Here is a 19429-nt window from a genome sequence, read left to right on the forward strand (position 1 = left end):
AAGATGAGTGGGATAGATCAACCTTGAACTCTGAAAACATTTATGGAATTAGTTGACATTACTCAGTATTTGTTTCTGTAGTTGATCAGTTAAAGCTGATTAAACGGCAAACAAGCATTAAGTTAGGAACTCATCAGCATTATGGTTGTTCTCAACCTTCAAGTTACGCGTTTTCTACCTTATAGCAGAGATCTGTAACAAGTTCTAGATGAGCTGGTGCTATTACTACAGTTTAAGAGTTCAAGCCAGGTTAACCTTACTAAAAGCAGTGAGGAACTGATCTGACAGATTCTCCATTCTTTTGATACTGTTCCAGGCTCAGGCTCTATTAGGAGGTAGAGCCAACATGCTAGGCACCTCTAGGGTAAGAGGACAGATGGATCCTTAAGTGCAAAAGTTAAGACTCATCTGTATTTTCAGAGCTGCCTCATTTCAATGGTGACACACACCATGTTTTATCAGAACCCCAAACAGGCCGTGACAGTCCAGTGCTACCCAAACATTACCTTGAGGAAGTTTTTAACACGTTCTGGATCATAGCAGTTACTTTCCCTGCAGATTCTTTCCACTTCTTTAATTTGTCCTGTCTTGCACGCAGCTTGAATATACTTGAAGTGCACATCTGGATCCTGGCTGAAGTTTACAATAGAGCCCAGGAAATAAAACAAACCTCGAGGGAAACAGTCAATATGTTATTCTGCTAAAGCGCTTGAGTTGGATCAATATTAGCTTTTAAGCAAGCCTTCTAAGTCACAGTTACGTGAAATTTTGAATCCGACTACTGCAGAAGTTTACAAAGAACTGAAAAAAAAAAAAGATTCAAGCATTGTAACTGTTTTATGAAGACCAGATTGACCTAGCTGAGTTGAGCCTGTTATTGCTCTCCATGTATTACACAGACTAGTGCGTTATATGCAACTTTGATAAATACTGATGTATCATCATCAGTTGTCATAGGTCAGCTTTGTTAAAACATCCAGCATATGCCTTCCATACAACCCCTACATGAGAGGCAAGGAAGAATTTAGGAAACAAAACTAGCTGTGCCCAAAAGCTACTATCACACCTTTCACTGAAACAAGCACACGGTGCAAAAGCTGCTTGCCACAACGCACAGCTCACATTCAGCTAAAGCTGATGCCATATTAATACTTGATTACTTTAGACAAGTGACTGCCAAGTCGCTCAGTTAAGATTCATGTGGGTTTAGGAAAAAACACACATAGGCTGCCTACACAAGAAACGTGTCTGCAATAGCATCTTATTCCGCTAACCATTCTCCAAATTCCAAGAGTCCAAGATTATGTTGTGTTCTCATTCTTTAAGGAGCTTTTCTTTAAAGATTAGCAAGATGCTGTTCAGCCACACATCTGCAGAGATTTTACCACCATCATACCACCACACTGACTCTACTATACACAGCTAGTCTTATTGAGAAGTACAAAAGCCCAAAACCCAAAGGCTACACAAGTTTAAGATGAGCGCTTTCACAGAATCATAGAACAGTTTGGGTTGGAAGGGACCTTTAAAAGTTGTCTAGTCCAACCCTGCTGCAGTGAGCAGGAACATCTTCAACCAGATCAGGTTGCTCAGAGCCCCATCCAACCTGACCTTGAGAATGTTTCCAGGGATGAGGCATCCACCACCTCTCTGGACAACCTGTTCCAGTGTTTCACCACCCTCATTATAAAAAAAAAAGTCTTCCTTATAGTTAGTCTAATTCTACCCTCTTTTAGTTTAAAACCCCTTGTCCCACGGCAACAGACCTTGCTAAAAAGTCTGCCCCCATTTTTCTTATAGGCCCCCTTCAAGTACTGAAAGGCCACAATCAGGTCTCCCCAGAGCCTTCTCCTCCCTAGGCTGAACAACCCCAACTCTCTCAGCCTGTTCTCATAGGAGAGGCGCTTGCTCCCTATGATCATCTTCAGGGCCCTCCTCTGGACTTGCTCCCACAGGTCCATGTCTTTCCTGTGCCGAGGGCTCCAGAGCTGGACACAGCACTCCAGGTAGGATCTCACAAGAGCAGAATCACCTCCCTCCATCTGCTGGCCACGCTTCTTTTGATGCGACCCAGTATACAATTGGCCTTCTGGGCTGCGAGCACACGTTGCTGGCTCATGTCCAGCTTTTCATCCACCAGTACCCTCAAGTCCTTCTCTGCAGGGCTACTCTCAATTCAATTTTGGACACAGGAAAAAGGCCAGGAGCTTCTTCAGTTAACTTTTTAGGTTGTCTACAGCTCCAAGCATTTCAGAAAACCAAATATGCAACACTGAATGTCGGTGCCCCCCTTAACAGGGCAACTTTAAGGTTTAGGTCAGGTTTCGAGATAGCTTTGAGGCCTAGGTACTTAAACACAATATGGCTTTCTAGATTTCAGCAGACAGACAGTCCTTCATATACAGCCTATGATGAGGTGAGCACTATCTCCTTTTGCTTGAGGCAAGAGCGTGGACTTACCTTCAAAGCTCTTGAAAGACTCAAACAGCTCAATAAGTGACTGCGTTGACAGTTGTTCATGGTATTTTGAAGCTACCTGGACACAGATCTGCAGGTTCTGACGAATGTTAGCAGACAACATAGCACGCAGACACTCCAGAGAGTCTTCTACCGATAAGGAACCAAAATAATTCACTAGCCACTGCAAAGACACATAAGCCATTTTAGAACTAAGTAGAATACTCTACACTCTGAAGTCAAATGTTGAAAGCAATTATTAATTGCCTGGCTTTTGCTAGATTTAGGATATTTGATCTCATACCTCAGGATTGAGAAGATGAGTGTGAACTACTGCACGCTTGATGTCATACAAGTCTGTGAAGTGTTCAAGTGCTCTCTGTAGCAAGCCAGCTTTCTCACACAGCTGAGCTATGTGAGCCCGGTCATAATGAGTAAACATTTGGTTTCCCAGGATAGCATCTGCAACCTAGAAGGAATATTGAAAAGTTTTATTTAGTTCCTAAACACTATCACTGCCATTTGATATGGACGCCAACGCAGTGGCTAGTCCAGCTACAGACAAGCCTGATCCAATATAACTCTGAAAGCATACCTGAGGTGCATGCATGAGGTTCATCTCAAGTAAACGTGTTTGCAGGGGACCTTCTGAGGGACGATTATTCTTCAGTGCATCCAGCAAGAAGGCTGTACATTGCTGAATTAAATTATATTCCATAAAGACATCCACAATCTGAAAAAAAAAAATTTAGGCTTTTGATTAGAAACTGGAAGCACATTCAAACAAAGGAACATCAAGCGCAGCTTCCAAAGTTGAACTGTTTATTATGGCACCACACTAAGCTGTCATTTAGTGTTCTTAAAACTAGGTAACAAACACCATTGTCTGGTAAAGTAAATCTTTCTCTGATGGTAAGAGTATGGCTCCTCTTACCAATGTAGGGCCTTGAAGTTAACATTTCAGAGCAATAAAATGATTTACTTGTGTTATGTCTGCAAGAGGCTCTTCATCTTGAACAAGCATTTGTGCAAACTGCTGTCCTTGATCGGGGCTGATTCTCATTACATTCCTCAGCAAAAAAATCCAGTCCGGAGTATATCCAACCTGAAGAGATAATGAAAAGTAATAACTCAGCAAGAGCACATGCCTTGTTAAATACAGAGCTCAGTAAAAGCTACTGTCAGCAGCTTACACAACCCAGTCAGGATTTCCTCATTTGGAAGAGGCTACATAGGGAAGTATGAAAGGATACATGTATGAAGTCTAGTAGTAATTATTTATAACAAAACTTTAGGCCAAAGTAGGTACTACACAGGCTCTCAGATTCCCCCCCCCCAGTTACTTTTAGCTACTTTGGAATATACACTAGTTATTCTTAAGTACAGGACAGATATGGCAATTTAATTTCCTCTCACCTTCTTAGCATACAAAACAATCTTCTGGACTTGTCCCGTTTCAGCAAAACACTGGATGACTTTGTTTGGAACGTTGGCTCGCAGATAGACACTAAGTGCTAGCGTCGGATCTACAGATTTCACAAGGTCTCCCAGCTCCTCTGAGCACTCCAGCTGTTTAAAGATATAAATACAGTCAGTCCACCCTGACCGTGCCATGCTGAAATACATTACTACCTTCTTCCTCATTTGTCTTCCTTTTGGACTTCTCTTGAAAAAAAAAAAAAAAAAAGCCCAGCTTGATAGCGTCATCTGACTCTTTTAGTAGTGACCAAGTGGACTCTGCTCCTTATGCTGTTCTATACCAGTCAGAAATCCATTTGTAGCATTAAAAGAATTAGGTGATAAAATATATCAGCATCCTTCTTCAGCTAATTTCAGAAATTTAACCGCAGCTCGAAGTATATGGAAGTCAGTATCCAAAGAAGCCTAAAGTGGTTTGGGAAAGAACAGAACAGGTCAAAACCTTTCCGTACTAAGTTCACCCTGCTGTAGTTTTAAGTAGACTCAGTGAAGCTCTTCAAGTATTTGATCGATTCTCTTGCAGTAATATGGGTCATAGTTACAGGCAAACACCTGTTTGATCACATTAGCACAGTGATGAGTTGCTCAGTTGAGTTTTCCCTGGGGAGGGGAAGACCACCAGGCAGTTATGTTCCTCCAGGGCTCTAAAGGTATGTACCCCAAATTTACCTTATCTTCTTTTAACCATTTTTCCAAGAGCTGTTTGCGTCCCTGCTGAAGCACTGGTCTGCAGAGTTCCAGCGATTCATACTTATTCAGCTGCCCTTGATCAAGCAAAATGCCGAAATATTGGAGTAAAGGGGAAGTCTGTCCTGGCTGAGCTGGAACACTCTGGAACCGGCGTATGGTGTCTGGAGTACGCAGGATTCCCTGCCAGAAATAGAGATGCACTTTAGTTTTCTGTTCTGCTATTGTGGCTTGGCAAGAGTTTCTGCAGAAAACTGAAGTTAGAAATGCTTGCTACAGCGACATTCTGTTTTGCCAGCCCAGAATAAGTCAGAAGCAGTATGGTTGAATCAGCTCAGACATTGCCTTTAAGAAGTTTTGACAGAAGATGTGCCGTAGTAGCCTATTAGACTCATTTCAATAGCAATGCAGATTTAAGTTCAGAGGACTGTACTACAGAATTAAGACACCCTTGTCCTTGCAAGCAAGTTCCTCTCATCTGAATTTAGTATGATCTTAGTCTGTCCTTTTTGTCCTGTTTCCAGGTGCAGCCTCAGCTGGAGGCTGTCTTTCCATAGAGATTTTTTTAATCATGGGAGCAACAAAGTTACCATATAGCCTCCATTTCCGCCTCTCCCCTGCTGTGGGTTTCATACAAGCTTTAAGATCTTCCAGCATACAATCAATACTCTCAGCACACAGCATACAAGTTCTTCACAGGTATGTTAAGACATACTACATTAGGACAGGAGCAGTAATAAGAAACTTGTCTTGCCACTTAGGAAATTCAGTGAGATTTCCTGAAGCAAGAAGCCAGCAGAGTTCAGTACTATTCTAAATTACCATTACCTTTGGGGCATTAGCTGCCACTTTTGCTGCCTCCGAATAGTTCCCTTGGGCAAACAGTGCATTGAATTTTCTGGCAAAGAGTTCCTCGGCACCTGCCAGGTTGTTGCGGACAGCCATTCGTAAAGCTAGGTCAGGATTCTGCAGTACATTTGTGATATAGGGAATAATATTCTCTTCTTCCACACACACTGAGAGCACCTGAATAAATTATCAAGGAAAACTTCCAGTTAGTTCAAATATGAGAAGTGAGCCAAGGGCTAAGCTAACCTCTAAAAGAAAGCTATGGCATACATGGAAAGCTTTTTCATCCTTTGATAGTTGCAGAGTCTTGCCATTTTATTTAAGAACCAGACCTCCTGTTAGAAAGAACCTCTACCATCCAGTTAAGGCATCAAGGCGGATGATTAAGTCAGTTTAAACTGAGGTATTTACAGAGGTCAGAAATACATGGATGTAAGTACTGTCTTTCTGTAACCTGCACTCAGTATCTTAAGTAACCAATCCTAGAAGATAAACTAGGAACAAATCTTCTGGTCTGTATTACTCATGCTCAACAAGCAACAACATTTGAAGCCAATTCAGTCTAAAGGTACAGCTGGACAACGTAAGTAGACTGGTTTAAACTAGTTAAGTTAGATGTGTATGGAGATATAGTAGCAAATTTTCTTTGGGGCTCAGCAATGCTATCAGACATGAGATTTTCTGAACAGAGAGTTCAAAGTCAACATATGTTAAGCCTTCTATTATCATGTGCCCTGCAAAAGGGTGTAAACTGCCCCCAAAAAGAAAGGTATATTCTAGTTCCATTCTCAACAATAGGACAATATTTAGATCATAGAATCATAGAATGTTTTGGGTTGGAAGGGACCCCTAGAGGTCATCTAGTCCAACCCCCCTGCAGGAGCAGGGACACCGCTAACTAGATCAGGTTGCTCACAGCCCCGTCCAACCGGGCCTTGAATGCTTCCAGGGATGGGGCCTCCACTACCTCTCTGGGCAACCTGTTCCAGGTTTCACCACCCTCATTGTAAAGAATTTCTTCCTTAGATCCAGTCTAAACCTACCCTGGTTTAGTTTAAAACCATTACCCCTTGTCTTGTCACAGCTGGCCCTACTAAAAAGATTTTCCCCCTCTTTCCTATAGGCCCCCTTTAGGTATTGAAAGGCCGTAATCAGGTCTCCCCGCAGCCTTCTCTTCTCCAGGCTGAACAAGCCCAACTCTCTCAGCCTGTCCTCATAGATCATTGCCTGCCATTAAAAAACCCCTCCAGCTACACAACCAGAACACGAGTTGTAGAAGAAACTAAGTCAGACAAGCTGCTCTCCTGTTCAGCTATCCAATACTACCATATTCCTCATTATATTGTTTTATCTCGTAATTTCTGGGAACATTTAGATATTGGTATGAACACCACAGTGTATCATTAAGGGCCAGCGGGATTAGCTAAACAAGTTATTTCCAGGCCAAGCTTCCTTACTTGTCCCTTTCTGTTTACTCCAATAATTCCAGCTGTTGCTTCATGCTGTGCAGTAACAAATATGGTCTCTCCACTGATTCTGTTCATATAGATACAGGTGCCAGTTTCCAGGTCGTATAAATGGATATAGCCATATTTTGTTATGAGAAACACCACATCGTGCTTGTCACTGATCTGCAAAACAGAAATAGATTAATTAAATTTGGTATTGGATAAAATGAGTTAAGTGCTTTTAAGAATCAGCAGATAGCCCTGCCATTTCAGGACAACTAGAAGCGCTGTTATATTTTTACTTGAGTACTATCACAGCAAAAATGTCATTTTAAGAGCTTGAAAGACAGTTAGATATGTGGATATTTGTTCCACAAATAAGAACAAGCTGCCTTTGAATGCTGCTTCAGTCTCCATCTTTACTTTAACACTGCTGAAGCAGGAGCAGAAATCACACCAGTTTAGTGCCAAGCCTCAGGTCGATATATTGACCACCTGGCTTCCAACGCCCTGTTACAACGTCACATCCACCATGAAAGGGTACAGACTTGTTCTTGTGCTCTTGTTTGCGGCTGTCATACCTGCATGGCAACAGGGAAGTCATTTTGGGCTTCAGGAGGAAAGAAGACATCCACTGCTTTCTTTGGAAATGGCTGATTCCCAGTAGGTGGTGTGCCAACTTCAATGATATGCAACTGTGCAATAAATAGATTAGTCTGTTAGTTCTTTTATTTATCTAACAATAGATTCAACAATGAAGATATGGCTATTCTTTTGCTGCCAAGCCTTAACCCTAAGCGTATGCAAAGATAAACTCAGTCTTCCTAAATATTTTCACTGGCTAAAGGTGTAGCATACTGTATGCATGTGAGGGAAACAGTTAAGCATAAATTTTAGTTACCCCTAGCTACTTAAAAGTTTAAGGATTCAAGTTTGGTCACTTTACATGCACTCTTTCAACTTGGTTAAGATTCTACAGAGACAGTTCTAAAGATATTTCTCTGAATCTAGCCTTAGTTTTACTTTGTTTCAGCTGTCACAAAGTAGCTCAGATAATTCCAGTGTTAATATTACATCACTAGCTAGCCCTGTAACACTAATGTTTAATTTATTTCCAAATTATTGGATGAAAAAAGTTAAGCTTGATACTGAGGATGAGCAAAGAAAGATTACAGCAGCTTTTCCTTAAGCTTAGCCTGTGAAGCCGAGAGTCATGTGTTTCAAGCAGGTAATTAGGCTGGTCATGACACGCCACCTCACTTCATGACTCAAAACAGACTCCTGCTACATCAGGTAGCTGTGAAGCTCTGTATGCACCGATTTTCATATACATTAGATATATAGCATCCAGACTGACACATCATCCTTCATTTTTTTTCCTAAAGACAACTTAGTGCATTAAACCTCTTGCTTTCCTGGAAGCAGATAAGCAGGGTGAGTCATTGAAGACTACAGCATATTTAGAACCAAGTCTTACCTTACCCCCAGCTTGCCCTCTTACTGCAAAACAGAAGAGCGTGGATTCTTCAGCATTTCCTTCCATCTTGAACTGCGCAAAGCTGGCTGCATGTCCCTCAATTGGTTGTGACACTTTTCTATCCACAGAATATAGCTGCATTGCTCCCACAACACGATTTTGCTAGACAAGACAGAACAAGAGTCAGGAATAACAGGCACTTGGGCAGTAATTTCATTTAAGTTAGTGTTGTAAAAACATTGTCACACCAAGCTGAAGTACCACGACATACTTTCTCTTACAAAGGCGTCACTTAAGACTCTTAACCTTGTACTAGTGTTTATACCGTAAGTGTAACAGTAAAGTTTGTTATTTGCAAATCAAGACAAGCATTTACATTCCCAACAATGTTTTAGGAAAAAAAACCTGGACATATCAGTCCTGCTCCTACAGAAGGATGAAAAGAGACAAGCTCTTGGCCTTCTATGGCAGGCCTCTCTAGCGCTGAAGTACCTGTGCAGATATGCCAGTTAGCAGTAGCCATTTCTGTTTAGCATCAGTACGGTAGTTGATGATCTGGCAGCCAGCAAGACTAGAATGGCGATCAAACATTTTCACAGGCTGGGACTCCCCCTCCATACTCCAATGGTAGACTGCATTATCCGTTACAAGGGCAACAGTATTCAGAGAGATCCACTTCCAGAAGGTAACATCATCTGTCATTGTATGAGCCTTCATTTTGCTCTTCATCTCAATGTTAAATATTTGAAGCGTTTTCCCAGCTAGAAAAAAACATAACATTGTTAGCCAGGTTGCAGATTTCACTTGTTACTTCAAGGTTAAAAGGTTACTTCTTCACTGGTTAAAAGTAGAAGAGCTGCACTATGACGTTAAACCCTTGTAACTTCCTTTAAGAAAATGCTGTTATATACTGGCAGTATCTTCAGTGATCAGCTATTACTTTTAACCAGACCACACTCCTAGGGCTAATTCTATGAATTTGCCACTACTGAGCAACCAAACGGATGTGGAAGACAACTTGGTAGGAGACAAGAGCTTCAGCTACACAAACAAGTTGTATGATACTTCACGTACATCAAAACTAGGTTACAACAATGCTGAGTCCCTTGAAAGTTGTGAGGGGAGCTATGCCAGTGCCATTACAAACTACTTCCACATCTGTTTTAAGTATAAAAAAAAAGCACAACACGGAACAGTCAAGTTGGTAGAGGGCTTTCGTAGTTCAGACTCATTAACCAAAACCCTTAGGTTGCACTAATGGGATACACAGCTACTGGCTGCAAAGCAGACCAACATAAACTGTGCAAGGGAAGGAATCTAGTGACCAACACAAGCTCTGGAAGGTACAAGGAAAAGTTCTTCGAATTACACAGAATGTTGCATACATACATCCTGAACAGCCACCTGCAGTCATTTCTACCAGTTTTTACAATGCAGTGGCACATAAGAATTTATTTCTTCCTGTTGAGAAGATAAGGAAGGTTCCAACCAACTTCTACCAGTTTCAGGAGACAGCTATTTAAGCACATGCTAGTGTAGCCCAAGAGAAATATTAAAGATCATGTGAAACCAGGTGCAGGCCAGAATATCTGCTACAGTCACTAACTGTTAACTCAACTTGCTGAAGTCACAGTGCCATATGGGAAAGTGCCTTCGCTCACCAAGGATTAGTTTGGTTAGAAGCCACCATGAGTTCAGCTACTGACATAAAATGCCGAGTCAGGAGTTTCTCCAGAGCTTGGAGAAGACCATAATACAGTGCCACTCAAGCTACAGACTAGCAATTTATTTCTGGGTCTAGTGCAGTTGGAGCTTTAGAGTCAAGGGAGATGACATTCAGGCAACACGTATCCTACATGCTATGCAAGGCATATTAAGAGGCAAAATCTAGCCTTAAGTCAAAAGGGTCAGTCCTGTTTAGAAAAAGCTTAAAATCAAGATCGCAAGTACACTTCAGAGTTCTTGAGTAGATTAATTTTCTGAACCTTAAGGATTCCCTTGTTTGAGAGGGCACGAAAAACCTCTGAATTTTAGGCTTTCACAGTTGCTTAAACACCACTGTTCAGCCATGTGCACTATAGATTAGAGCCATTTGATTCCGGCTTTTTCTTTTCATAAGACAGGACAGGAACTAGTACAGTCAACTGAAATAACTCACCATCTGCACACACAAGAAAGCATTAAAGTTGTGACAAAACAGTAGCACAGTATTAAAGTCAAACTTAAATAATACTGAATACATATAAATCTTTCCATTAGCAATATATGCTTTTCTAGGGTGACAGTATTTGAGCTTCTTGTGCCTCTTGGGGAACAAAAAAAAAAAAAAAAAAAAAAAAGATCAACATTTCTGGAGACCAGAGGAATGCTTGTTCTGTATCACCAGAGATACCAAGTTAGCTGACCTTGGGCTTTATTCACTACACAAGTCTTCCCTGCATAGCTTTGCTTTTCTTATCACTGACTGATACAATAAATATGCACAAATTGGTGCACTTGCCTCTTCCAGCAAGGCCAGACTAAGGCCTTCAGGAATATTTCCCCTCCTCCCTAGTCTTAGTTTTCCTCTCTGTAAAGGGAGGCTTAACTAACAGACCTTATATGCTTCGGATATCAGGTCTCACTTCCCGCTAACATGATTCCAGACTTGAGACTCAAAAAGTATCTTAAAAGACAGTGAACTTCCCTTCCACCTCTCCCTGCTCAGAAGCTGTAAGCATTCTGACTGAAGCAAAAAAACCTCATCCTAATGATCAGCAAATATCAGGAAGCCTTAACTGAAACTTACTGCCCAGCTTCTTCAGAAGAACTGAAAAACGCATTAAACTCAAGCTCTCCTTAAGCTGGGGAAAATTGGTAAGGAATCCTCCCCCATAAATTGCCTGAGATACTTAAGTGAGTCATGATCTAGCCTTGCAGGAAGCTCTTCATCCACTTCAAACACTTATCGGGACTCCCATACCTTTTAACGCAATGACTTTACTGGCAGGGTTCATGATAGCACTGTCAGCTGAAATTGGTCTTCGAATGGGGTTGCTGGGGTCATTCATGTCAATGATCACCACTTGAGCCTGTTCTCCTACTTTCTCTCTTATGCAGATGAATTTGTCAGACTCCATCGTCAGAGTGCTGAAGCCAATGTTTGCTGGGTTGATGCCCAGATTTTGGAGCTGGAAGAGAAAGAAGGTTTAGCATTAAGTTAGTACCTTGGTATAGCCATGAACAGCTTTTGTGAAAGTCGCAAGAGAAACCAGGCTTCATGTATCTCTTTGTGACAATACAACCAAGCTAACCAAAATGGCATGGCACACAAGTTCTTGCCCATCTCCAATTAAGACCAGCAGGCTTTCTGAAGAAGCTCTGCAGCATTCAAACACTTAGTACCTTGTCCACAAGGTCCATTTACAACTTACTGTTTCGAGAACTCAACTTTTTGACCTCTCATATGGTTTAACGCACACTGAACTTACCTGCTCCTGGCAGCTGTGCTAGAGTTGCAGCTTCAGTACTGACTCCCACCAGCTTTGCTTCCAGAGCCCTAACTCGTTCCACTGAGCTTGGCAGCGATCACTGTTTCAAGCTTAACATCACGTGTGAGGCGTCTGAGCTTTATCTTTATCCTTGTAGAGTTAAAAAAAGCTACCTGTCTAGCAATTAGCCTAGTCCTGTCTAGCAGCAAGGCTGTATACCATCCAGGAGGCAGAGCTAACACACACGAGATGGACACTATTGAAATCAGAAGTGGCTCATCCACAGCCATACTTAACACAGAAGATATCAATAAACCACCTCCTTTTCTGTTGAGCCACATCTGCTTCTCTGAACCTTCACATGCATACCTTTAAATTATGTTTCTAGCACAGCTTGCAAAAAAAGACAGTTTACTTAATACCACTTCATTGTGTTTGCAACAGGCTGGTATATAAGGATGCCAGTTGTGAAACAAAGTTTATTCCATTTTTAACAGTGGAAATGCAGAATGGTTAGTTCACCTCGCATACAGATACTGGCTTGTGGGTTGGTGTACCTTAAAAACTCAAGATCAGTTTTTTGCTACCGTTAGAGGAATTATCACTTCTAATACTGCAGATTATTTTTCTTTCTGGGAGACTGTTTGAACTTCAAGCCTACGGTCTCCCAAGAAGGGCTAGACCTTCAAAGCCATTTTAGTATTGCTGTACTTGTTTGAAGCAAAACACTAAGCTTTTATCTGCTGTGCTCTGTACGAGCTCAGAGATGACCACGCCTCAGCCGCTCTGTTCCTGCCTACTTGCAGCTTCTGATAAAGAGGGTGTTTTACTATACTTCCCCTTTCTCCAGCTTTCAGGCAGCACACGTGAGGAACAAGTAACATCTAAGCTACGGCACACCAACTTAGCAGAACAAACTTCACAAAAGGCACTACCATGCACAATCTGTATCACCCAGTGAATCAAGACAGACAGATCTCAGTGCAGCTTAAGGTTGAGACTCAAATGGAAGTCAGTTTTAGCTCCCTGGGTCTGCTGAAGGACAGAATTTCTAGATGATGATTTAGCCTTTGTATATGGTTCTCCAGTCAGTCTGCATTTATGTCCTGTATCCTAAAGGACACTATTTCATTGAAGTTACCTCGCTCTTTCAGGAGAGGTCTTCACCATTTGAAGCCCTTCAGTCAGGTTCAAACAACAGGATCTCACCACTATACCAAAAAAGATGTTCAGGCTCTTTGATGATTAAGGCCTCATTTCACAACTAGTTTAGAGAGTTAACACTGATCTTCTGGTAAATTTAAGGTCTACCCAGCTTTTCTACTTTAAAAGATTTTAAGAGAGATAAGACTAGAAGCAGAACAGATTTAAATGTAGTTCTTGAAGCTAGCCATCAAGCTAGCTTAAGTCATTCTTCCATGGCAGATCACCTACACTTCCTGCAACTTAACATAGTGAACAGTTTCATTCAAAGACAGCTCCCTTTACATCCATCCACCTGACAACAAAGCCAGGAAACTTTCACTTGAAAGACAAATGTTTTTTCAGCTCTCCCAAGAGAAAACTGTCTTAATGCTGCTACAGCTGTAGAAATCAAACCCTACCTCCTTGGCAGGTCAGAACTCTGTTACTCAGACTTAAGTCGGTGTTCGAGATCCAGCATCACAGAACCTGACCACACATTCCTCAGCATGTGTTCACTTAGCAGATTTAAGTTCAGTTCTCCCTTTCACACCTTTATTTGGGTAGTGTTCTCTAGGCCTGCGACTCTGGTATCTGTACGTCAGCTAGGCAGGGCTATATGCAACCCAGTCACACCCCTGCAGGCAGAGAAGGTTTGAAGACCTAAGAGTTTCATCTGGTAGAGCTGGAGAGACTTACTAGGCTGTAGTGCTTCCTTTTGCTAGGGCTGCAAGTTTAACAAGTGCAAAATCATTTATCAAGCACTCAATTTCCTTCTTCATTTGGTAAAGGAGGGTAGTTTCAGAGTGCCAAGTACTCCGCCTGGCAGTAACTCACAGCACTCTATACTCAGATGGACATTGTTAGTGGAACAAATCGAAGAAGCGAGTCCTAGCAGATGGCAGACCTCTTAGGGAGGTCTATATGTAACCACAGAATCAAAGGTGCTTAGATATTGCAAGACAGATTTATCTTAATCATGATCAAACTGCCATCTGCTAGGTGTCATGGCTGAGATATCCAACCCTAGTTAGCAGTGGAAGACGTGAGCCTTTTCAAACTTAAGACCATTTCCAAAGGCTAGATATTGCTTTGAAAAGATTTAGATTGGTACTGGAGCTCTGAAGAAAGCTTGGAGAACCTTTCTGATAGAGGCGCAACCATCAGCGAGGTCTTTAAGTACAAGCTCTTTCTGCTAACATTTCATCTTTTAATCTCAACACATCCAAGTGCATGAACCAAGTCTGCTTCAAGCACCGGGACAGGAAGTTGACTCTAACAGTGACAATCTCTGCGCTTGATTACACAAGAGGGTGACCAGCCAAGAGCGGCACTTGCTTTGCTCAGCTGGTAAGGCTAATGGCAACTTTCCTTGGCTGCACTCAGACCTGATGCACGGAACTCTTGAGAGTACAGATCATTCCCTGGACTATAGGTTATTTTCTTCCCCAAACAGGCTAAAGTTCAGGTGAGGCAGGAGTGTTTACAAAGCTAAGCAAAGTAAACAGACAAGACTACTATTAGGAAATGTGACAAAAGGTATTTCTTTGGAGGCTTTTATCACAAAAATGTCAATACTATTCCATGTACAAACTCCCAAGTTTGGACTACAACTAAAGGAGTACAGGGTTTATGGCGGATTTTCTACACCTTCTCCTCTTACCAGAGGGGAAAAACCCCCAAACATTTAATATTGTACTTCTTTAGGTCCACTACTTTTCACTGATTCATGAACAAGTTTAAAAGACTGTGGAAAAAAAGAAATCTTAAGATATTCCTACATAATACTACAAGAAACACTTCCTTGGCTTTCAGGCAGATATGAAAGCAGAACTTGCTGGCTGTACTTGGGCAACCAATTTACAATTCAAGTTATTTTACACCAACATTTGTTGGAAAGTTCAGTTATACCAGTCCCCTGAAAGCACGTTGAGAAGAAAGCGCTCTGTGAAATAGCTGCTCCATTAGAGTGGAACCATGAAACAGGTTACCAGAGACAGCAACAACTCTTCTGTTCAGCAGAGCTGCTGCCTCGAAGGACTCACCTAACTCAAGGTTGGATACTTCAGTCAATTGCAGGCTGTACTGAACCATCAAATTCTGTGACATTTATCTGGACAGTGTTGAGAGGTGAATCATTATAACATGGTAAGTGAAAAGTCTTATTAGTAAAGCTATTTTTTTCACTGGAAGATAATTCAAGTACATTCTCGGTAACTTGCCCAGAGAAGTTGTCACTGTACATGCATGTTTGACATCAAACTGAATGGTAAAACTGCTGATAAGAGTCTCCGTGTTGACCCCTTCCTGGAACATTTGCTTTCTTGTGACAGTTTGCTTAGCTGTCAAATAATTTCTCCTTGCCTACAAGGAAGGGCGTGGAACTGCTGAGTGTGCATTTCACCTCGACTCTCACACTCAACAGGATATAACCACTGTTCTTGTGGCCACAAGCAGCTGCTTAGCCTCTGCCTGGAGACTCCTTATCTACACACAGCTGGAAGTCACATAGCTGGGAAATGCCAGTTAACAGAAATATTCCCGGCCTTTTGAGAAACAAGGAGCTCCTTGAAGTGCGGCGAGTCACATTAGCTGTACTGCAAGGCCATGCTTTACTAGGCTTTGACTGAACAAGGTAGACACCAGGCTACATTTCAGCCACTCATTTAGTTCCATACATGAAAATTAGCATGGCAAACTTAAGTCACACAAAAGTTTTATACCCGTGCTGATCTGCTAGAGTTACTGACTGCAGTTCTGTAACACAGGAGTCCCACAGCCAGTCAACGGCTCCAAAGTATTTCACGTTTACCAGTGCGAGGTAAGAGTTACAGTTTGTGACAGGCTAGGAAGTTATGTTTTCAACAGATAAGAGACCTCTATAATATTTAAGAGCTCTTCTATTTCTATATCCTTCCTATTTTCTGTCTCACCCTCAATAGGCTGAGGTAGCCATGTGGCCTCAGCAGCCGCAGGCAGGCTATGTGACTATTTCAGTTACAAGCCACAGCTGAGACTGTACCTGCTGAAACTTGAGTTCAGAACCACTGGCTGCCATTACTTATCTTTGGGTAAGTCACCACAGCCCCAGCGTGAAGCGCTAATGTGAAGTGCCACCAAGACAAGCAGGCCTGTTGACTTCAGTACCCGCTGCGCCACGAGGAAGAGCTTATAAACTGCTTAACTAATTGTTCCTATCCAATTAGTTGACACACACACACACACTCCTCAAGACACTTCGATTCTTCACAGCGTTCTTTGTTACAGCTTTTGCCCCTGTAAGAATACTCCAAACTCACTGGTTTTAGGAATTCAGATCCACAAGAAGCAGGAGGCAAGACCCCCACAAAAATAGCATTAGGCACAGCAGTCCCGTCTCTAATTCCAGACTTAAAATACCAATAAAAGACTTAACTGCTTCAAATTAATGCTGTTACAGCAGAGATTTAGCGTTTTAGGATATATTAAACTGTCTCACTGCCAGCACGATACATGGAAGCATTTTGTTGTTTGTCATTCTTAGAGCTAATTAGTAGATTTATAAATTTTATTATATGCTGCCTTGGCTGTCCAGTTTTATTCTGTTAGCTCTTTGGTGTAGCTAGCTATGATGCTGAGAGCCACCCAAAAGCACCACCACACTCAAGCAGCATAGCCGCCATTCAGGTTTGCTCCATCGATGACCAATAGATACAAGAACCCTTCTCCTAGTTTAGAAGAGCAGGTCTGTCTCAGCATCAAGCACGCAGCATGCGCTGACAGTTTTCTGTACTGTCCAGACAAGTCTACAGAATAATTTTGTTTTAATGTATTTACTTTCAGAAGAGTATTTATTAATGCCTTAAGTCACACCAGTCCAGCAGTGTGCCTGGTCCAAGTTCAGTTTTTATATATTTCAGGGTAGCATGGCTAAATTAAATAGCAATCACAGTTCACCACTTGCTAACTTGTCTGGGTCCTTCTCATTCATCAGCAACATGTAATCTTAGAAAAGCTCTACACGCCTACCAGAGTAAGCAGTTGTGTTTTACTTTCACCCTCAAGTACACAGAGGCACCAACTTATAGAATCCCTAAAACCTGGACATGAGCAGCCAGATTTGCAATCATTTGACACACTGAACTCTGATCTCCCACTGCATGCCCATTAGAGTGTTGCCTCATGGCTTCTGGGGGGGAAAAAAAAAAAAAAAAAAAAGTAGCACTATAAAGTTTTATAACATGAGTCCAGTAGTTTCAATCAAGTTTCTCCTTGGAAACTCCCAAGGAAAAAGTTTCTCCACAGTGGGTTGTTGATGTTCTTTTGTGGCAAGGCAGGCACCTACAATAGACAATACACAGATAACATCCTACATATTTGCAACTACTGAGATTTCAGAGGTATGTAATGGGACTCAGACAAACAAGACCTGAAGCCTGACTACATGCTTTGATTTTAGGCTTCGCTTCGTAAATATCCAGAAAGCTTACTTAGCCCTAGTAAGCCAACTACTTGCCACATCTTACTTGCCCAAACTAGATCTCTAGCTCAAATTGTGGCTGCACAATCATTCGGTACTGCATACCAAAGAGACAAGACATTCAGGAACGCAACAGTGTGGGGCTTCTGGAGCCTTTAACTCTTCATTCCTACATCACTTAGCCAAGATGCTGACAACAGACAACGCCAGCATGCCTGGAATAACGTAATACAGACTGCAACTGGGCTGAAGCTGAAGATCAGGACAAGCTTTGTACAGTTACTTGACCATTTTCTGACCTGCAGTAGCGGATCCATGGAGAACTAGTATAACTAGCCACAGAGTGCTGATTGCCGGTCTTTTAGATTAATTAAAAGCAACTTTCAATAATAGCCTTGCAAGAACTTTCCCATTCATATCCATCACCTGCCTTTTTATGAATAGGGCTCCAGTTGGGCACCTCGTCTTTTGTTAAGCATCAACTGCAAACTTGCAAGTGTTATGCAACACCTGTATGACAAGTTTCCCAGACAATGTAGGTCTGGCACAGTTCAAGGAATTGTATTATTGAGCCTACGAGGACCTCCTATGAACAGCCTGGAATACGCTAAAGGAGTTCTGCAGAGCAAAAATGTAGCAATATCAATGTTTCTGCTCTCAAAGTTTACTCCAACAGGAAGTCCAAAGTTTCAGCACAAAAACAGTACCTCCGAGAACTCAAGATCCTCTGAATTTTTTCAATGAAGTAAAATGAGGAAGTTCAGTAGTTACAGCAAACTGAAGCGTTATGGACAAGAGCCACGTGCACGTAGGCTCAGAAGGCTGGACACGCAGTCTTACAAAAAAACAGCTCATATATGCAGTTGTAAAAGATACTGGTTAAGTCCATGCTTTATATTAAATAGGAACAGAGGAAAAAAATATACAAACAAACAGATATATCAGTCTTTAGTCAGAACAGTCATGTTCTGCAATAGTGCTGGCCTGAAACCTATCAGTACTTCTGGAGTGAAGCGGATGAGTTTCCTTATGTAATAGTACTCATGTCATTAGAGACCCGGTAGCAGGTCACATGCAAGGTTTGTACCTTAAATAATGTATCATAGATGCACTGCCATAATACTGTCTTAGGAGCTGGGCTACCCAGAGGGATGAGGGTCACCTGAGTATACAGAACCTTCTCAAAACCCAGTTCTAGACTATGCCACTACCAGGGGAGAATACCTGCTCAGAGCTGAAGCTCTGGCCAACTCATGAGATTCTCCTGTCGGTGCTGCTTGTTAAAGAAGAGTCCAGCTAACCTAAGTTATGAGTTCTGGCCTAGTTTTAAACTGATATTGAATTAAAGTTATCCAATGCTCAACAGTTAACTAGCTAGATAAAAAAAAAAAAAAAATCATGTCAGCATTTTTTAAATCTGAAAACAACACTATGGACAGTGGTAATTTATACAGCAAACTAAGTATTTTGCAACTGTTCTTTTAAGGTGTCTAGAAAGTTAAATTCTTTCCATTTGGGTTAGGAAAAAAAAAAATTAACCTATAAATCATGCAAGTCCATCACTACGTTGGTGCCCACCACAGTCCCAGTTAGCTAAGCACAAACCACATAAAGGTGCTGACAGCACGGGGAAGCAGGGGCACAGACAGGTTGCTAAAAGTCAGAAGACCCTGCCTAGGTATGTCAGGGTAACTGTTATTATACAAGTTGTCCTCAAAATACAGTCCTTAGCAGTGAAGCCAAGCTTACTACCATCACAGCTACAGCAACTCAGGATGAGAAGCATGGCTCGTAGTACTTCGCCCTATAGACCTGTCACATAGGAAGTACACATTGCACAACTGTTTTACCGCTTCCAGACCCCTCCCTGCACTCCAGCTTCACCCAGAGACATTAAAGGTGCTCGCTTGTTTGAGAAGGT

General features: G+C 41.8%; 1 protein-coding gene across 1 annotated transcript in view; it reads right to left on the bottom strand.

Annotated features, from left to right (window-relative positions):
* Positions 1-19429, bottom strand: part of CLTC (clathrin heavy chain) — a 37362-nt gene that overhangs the window by 13911 nt on the left and 4022 nt on the right. Inside the window, exons 2-14 of the mRNA XM_035889564.1 lie at positions 11360-11567; positions 8890-9158; positions 8398-8559; positions 7502-7615; positions 6930-7103; positions 5452-5649; positions 4606-4806; positions 3874-4026; positions 3440-3562; positions 3053-3190; positions 2762-2926; positions 2461-2641; positions 507-670 (exon numbers count right to left, since the gene is read on the bottom strand). Coding sequence (XP_035745457.1) covers positions 507-670; positions 2461-2641; positions 2762-2926; positions 3053-3190; positions 3440-3562; positions 3874-4026; positions 4606-4806; positions 5452-5649; positions 6930-7103; positions 7502-7615; positions 8398-8559; positions 8890-9158; positions 11360-11567 — 2250 coding nt within the window. The remainder of the gene's footprint in view (positions 1-506; positions 671-2460; positions 2642-2761; positions 2927-3052; positions 3191-3439; positions 3563-3873; positions 4027-4605; positions 4807-5451; positions 5650-6929; positions 7104-7501; positions 7616-8397; positions 8560-8889; positions 9159-11359; positions 11568-19429) is intronic.

This window comes from Egretta garzetta, unplaced genomic scaffold (assembly GCF_000687185.1).
Source record: "Egretta garzetta isolate BGI_Z169 unplaced genomic scaffold, ASM68718v1 scaffold112, whole genome shotgun sequence".
Lineage (NCBI taxonomy): Eukaryota > Metazoa > Chordata > Aves > Pelecaniformes > Ardeidae > Egretta > Egretta garzetta.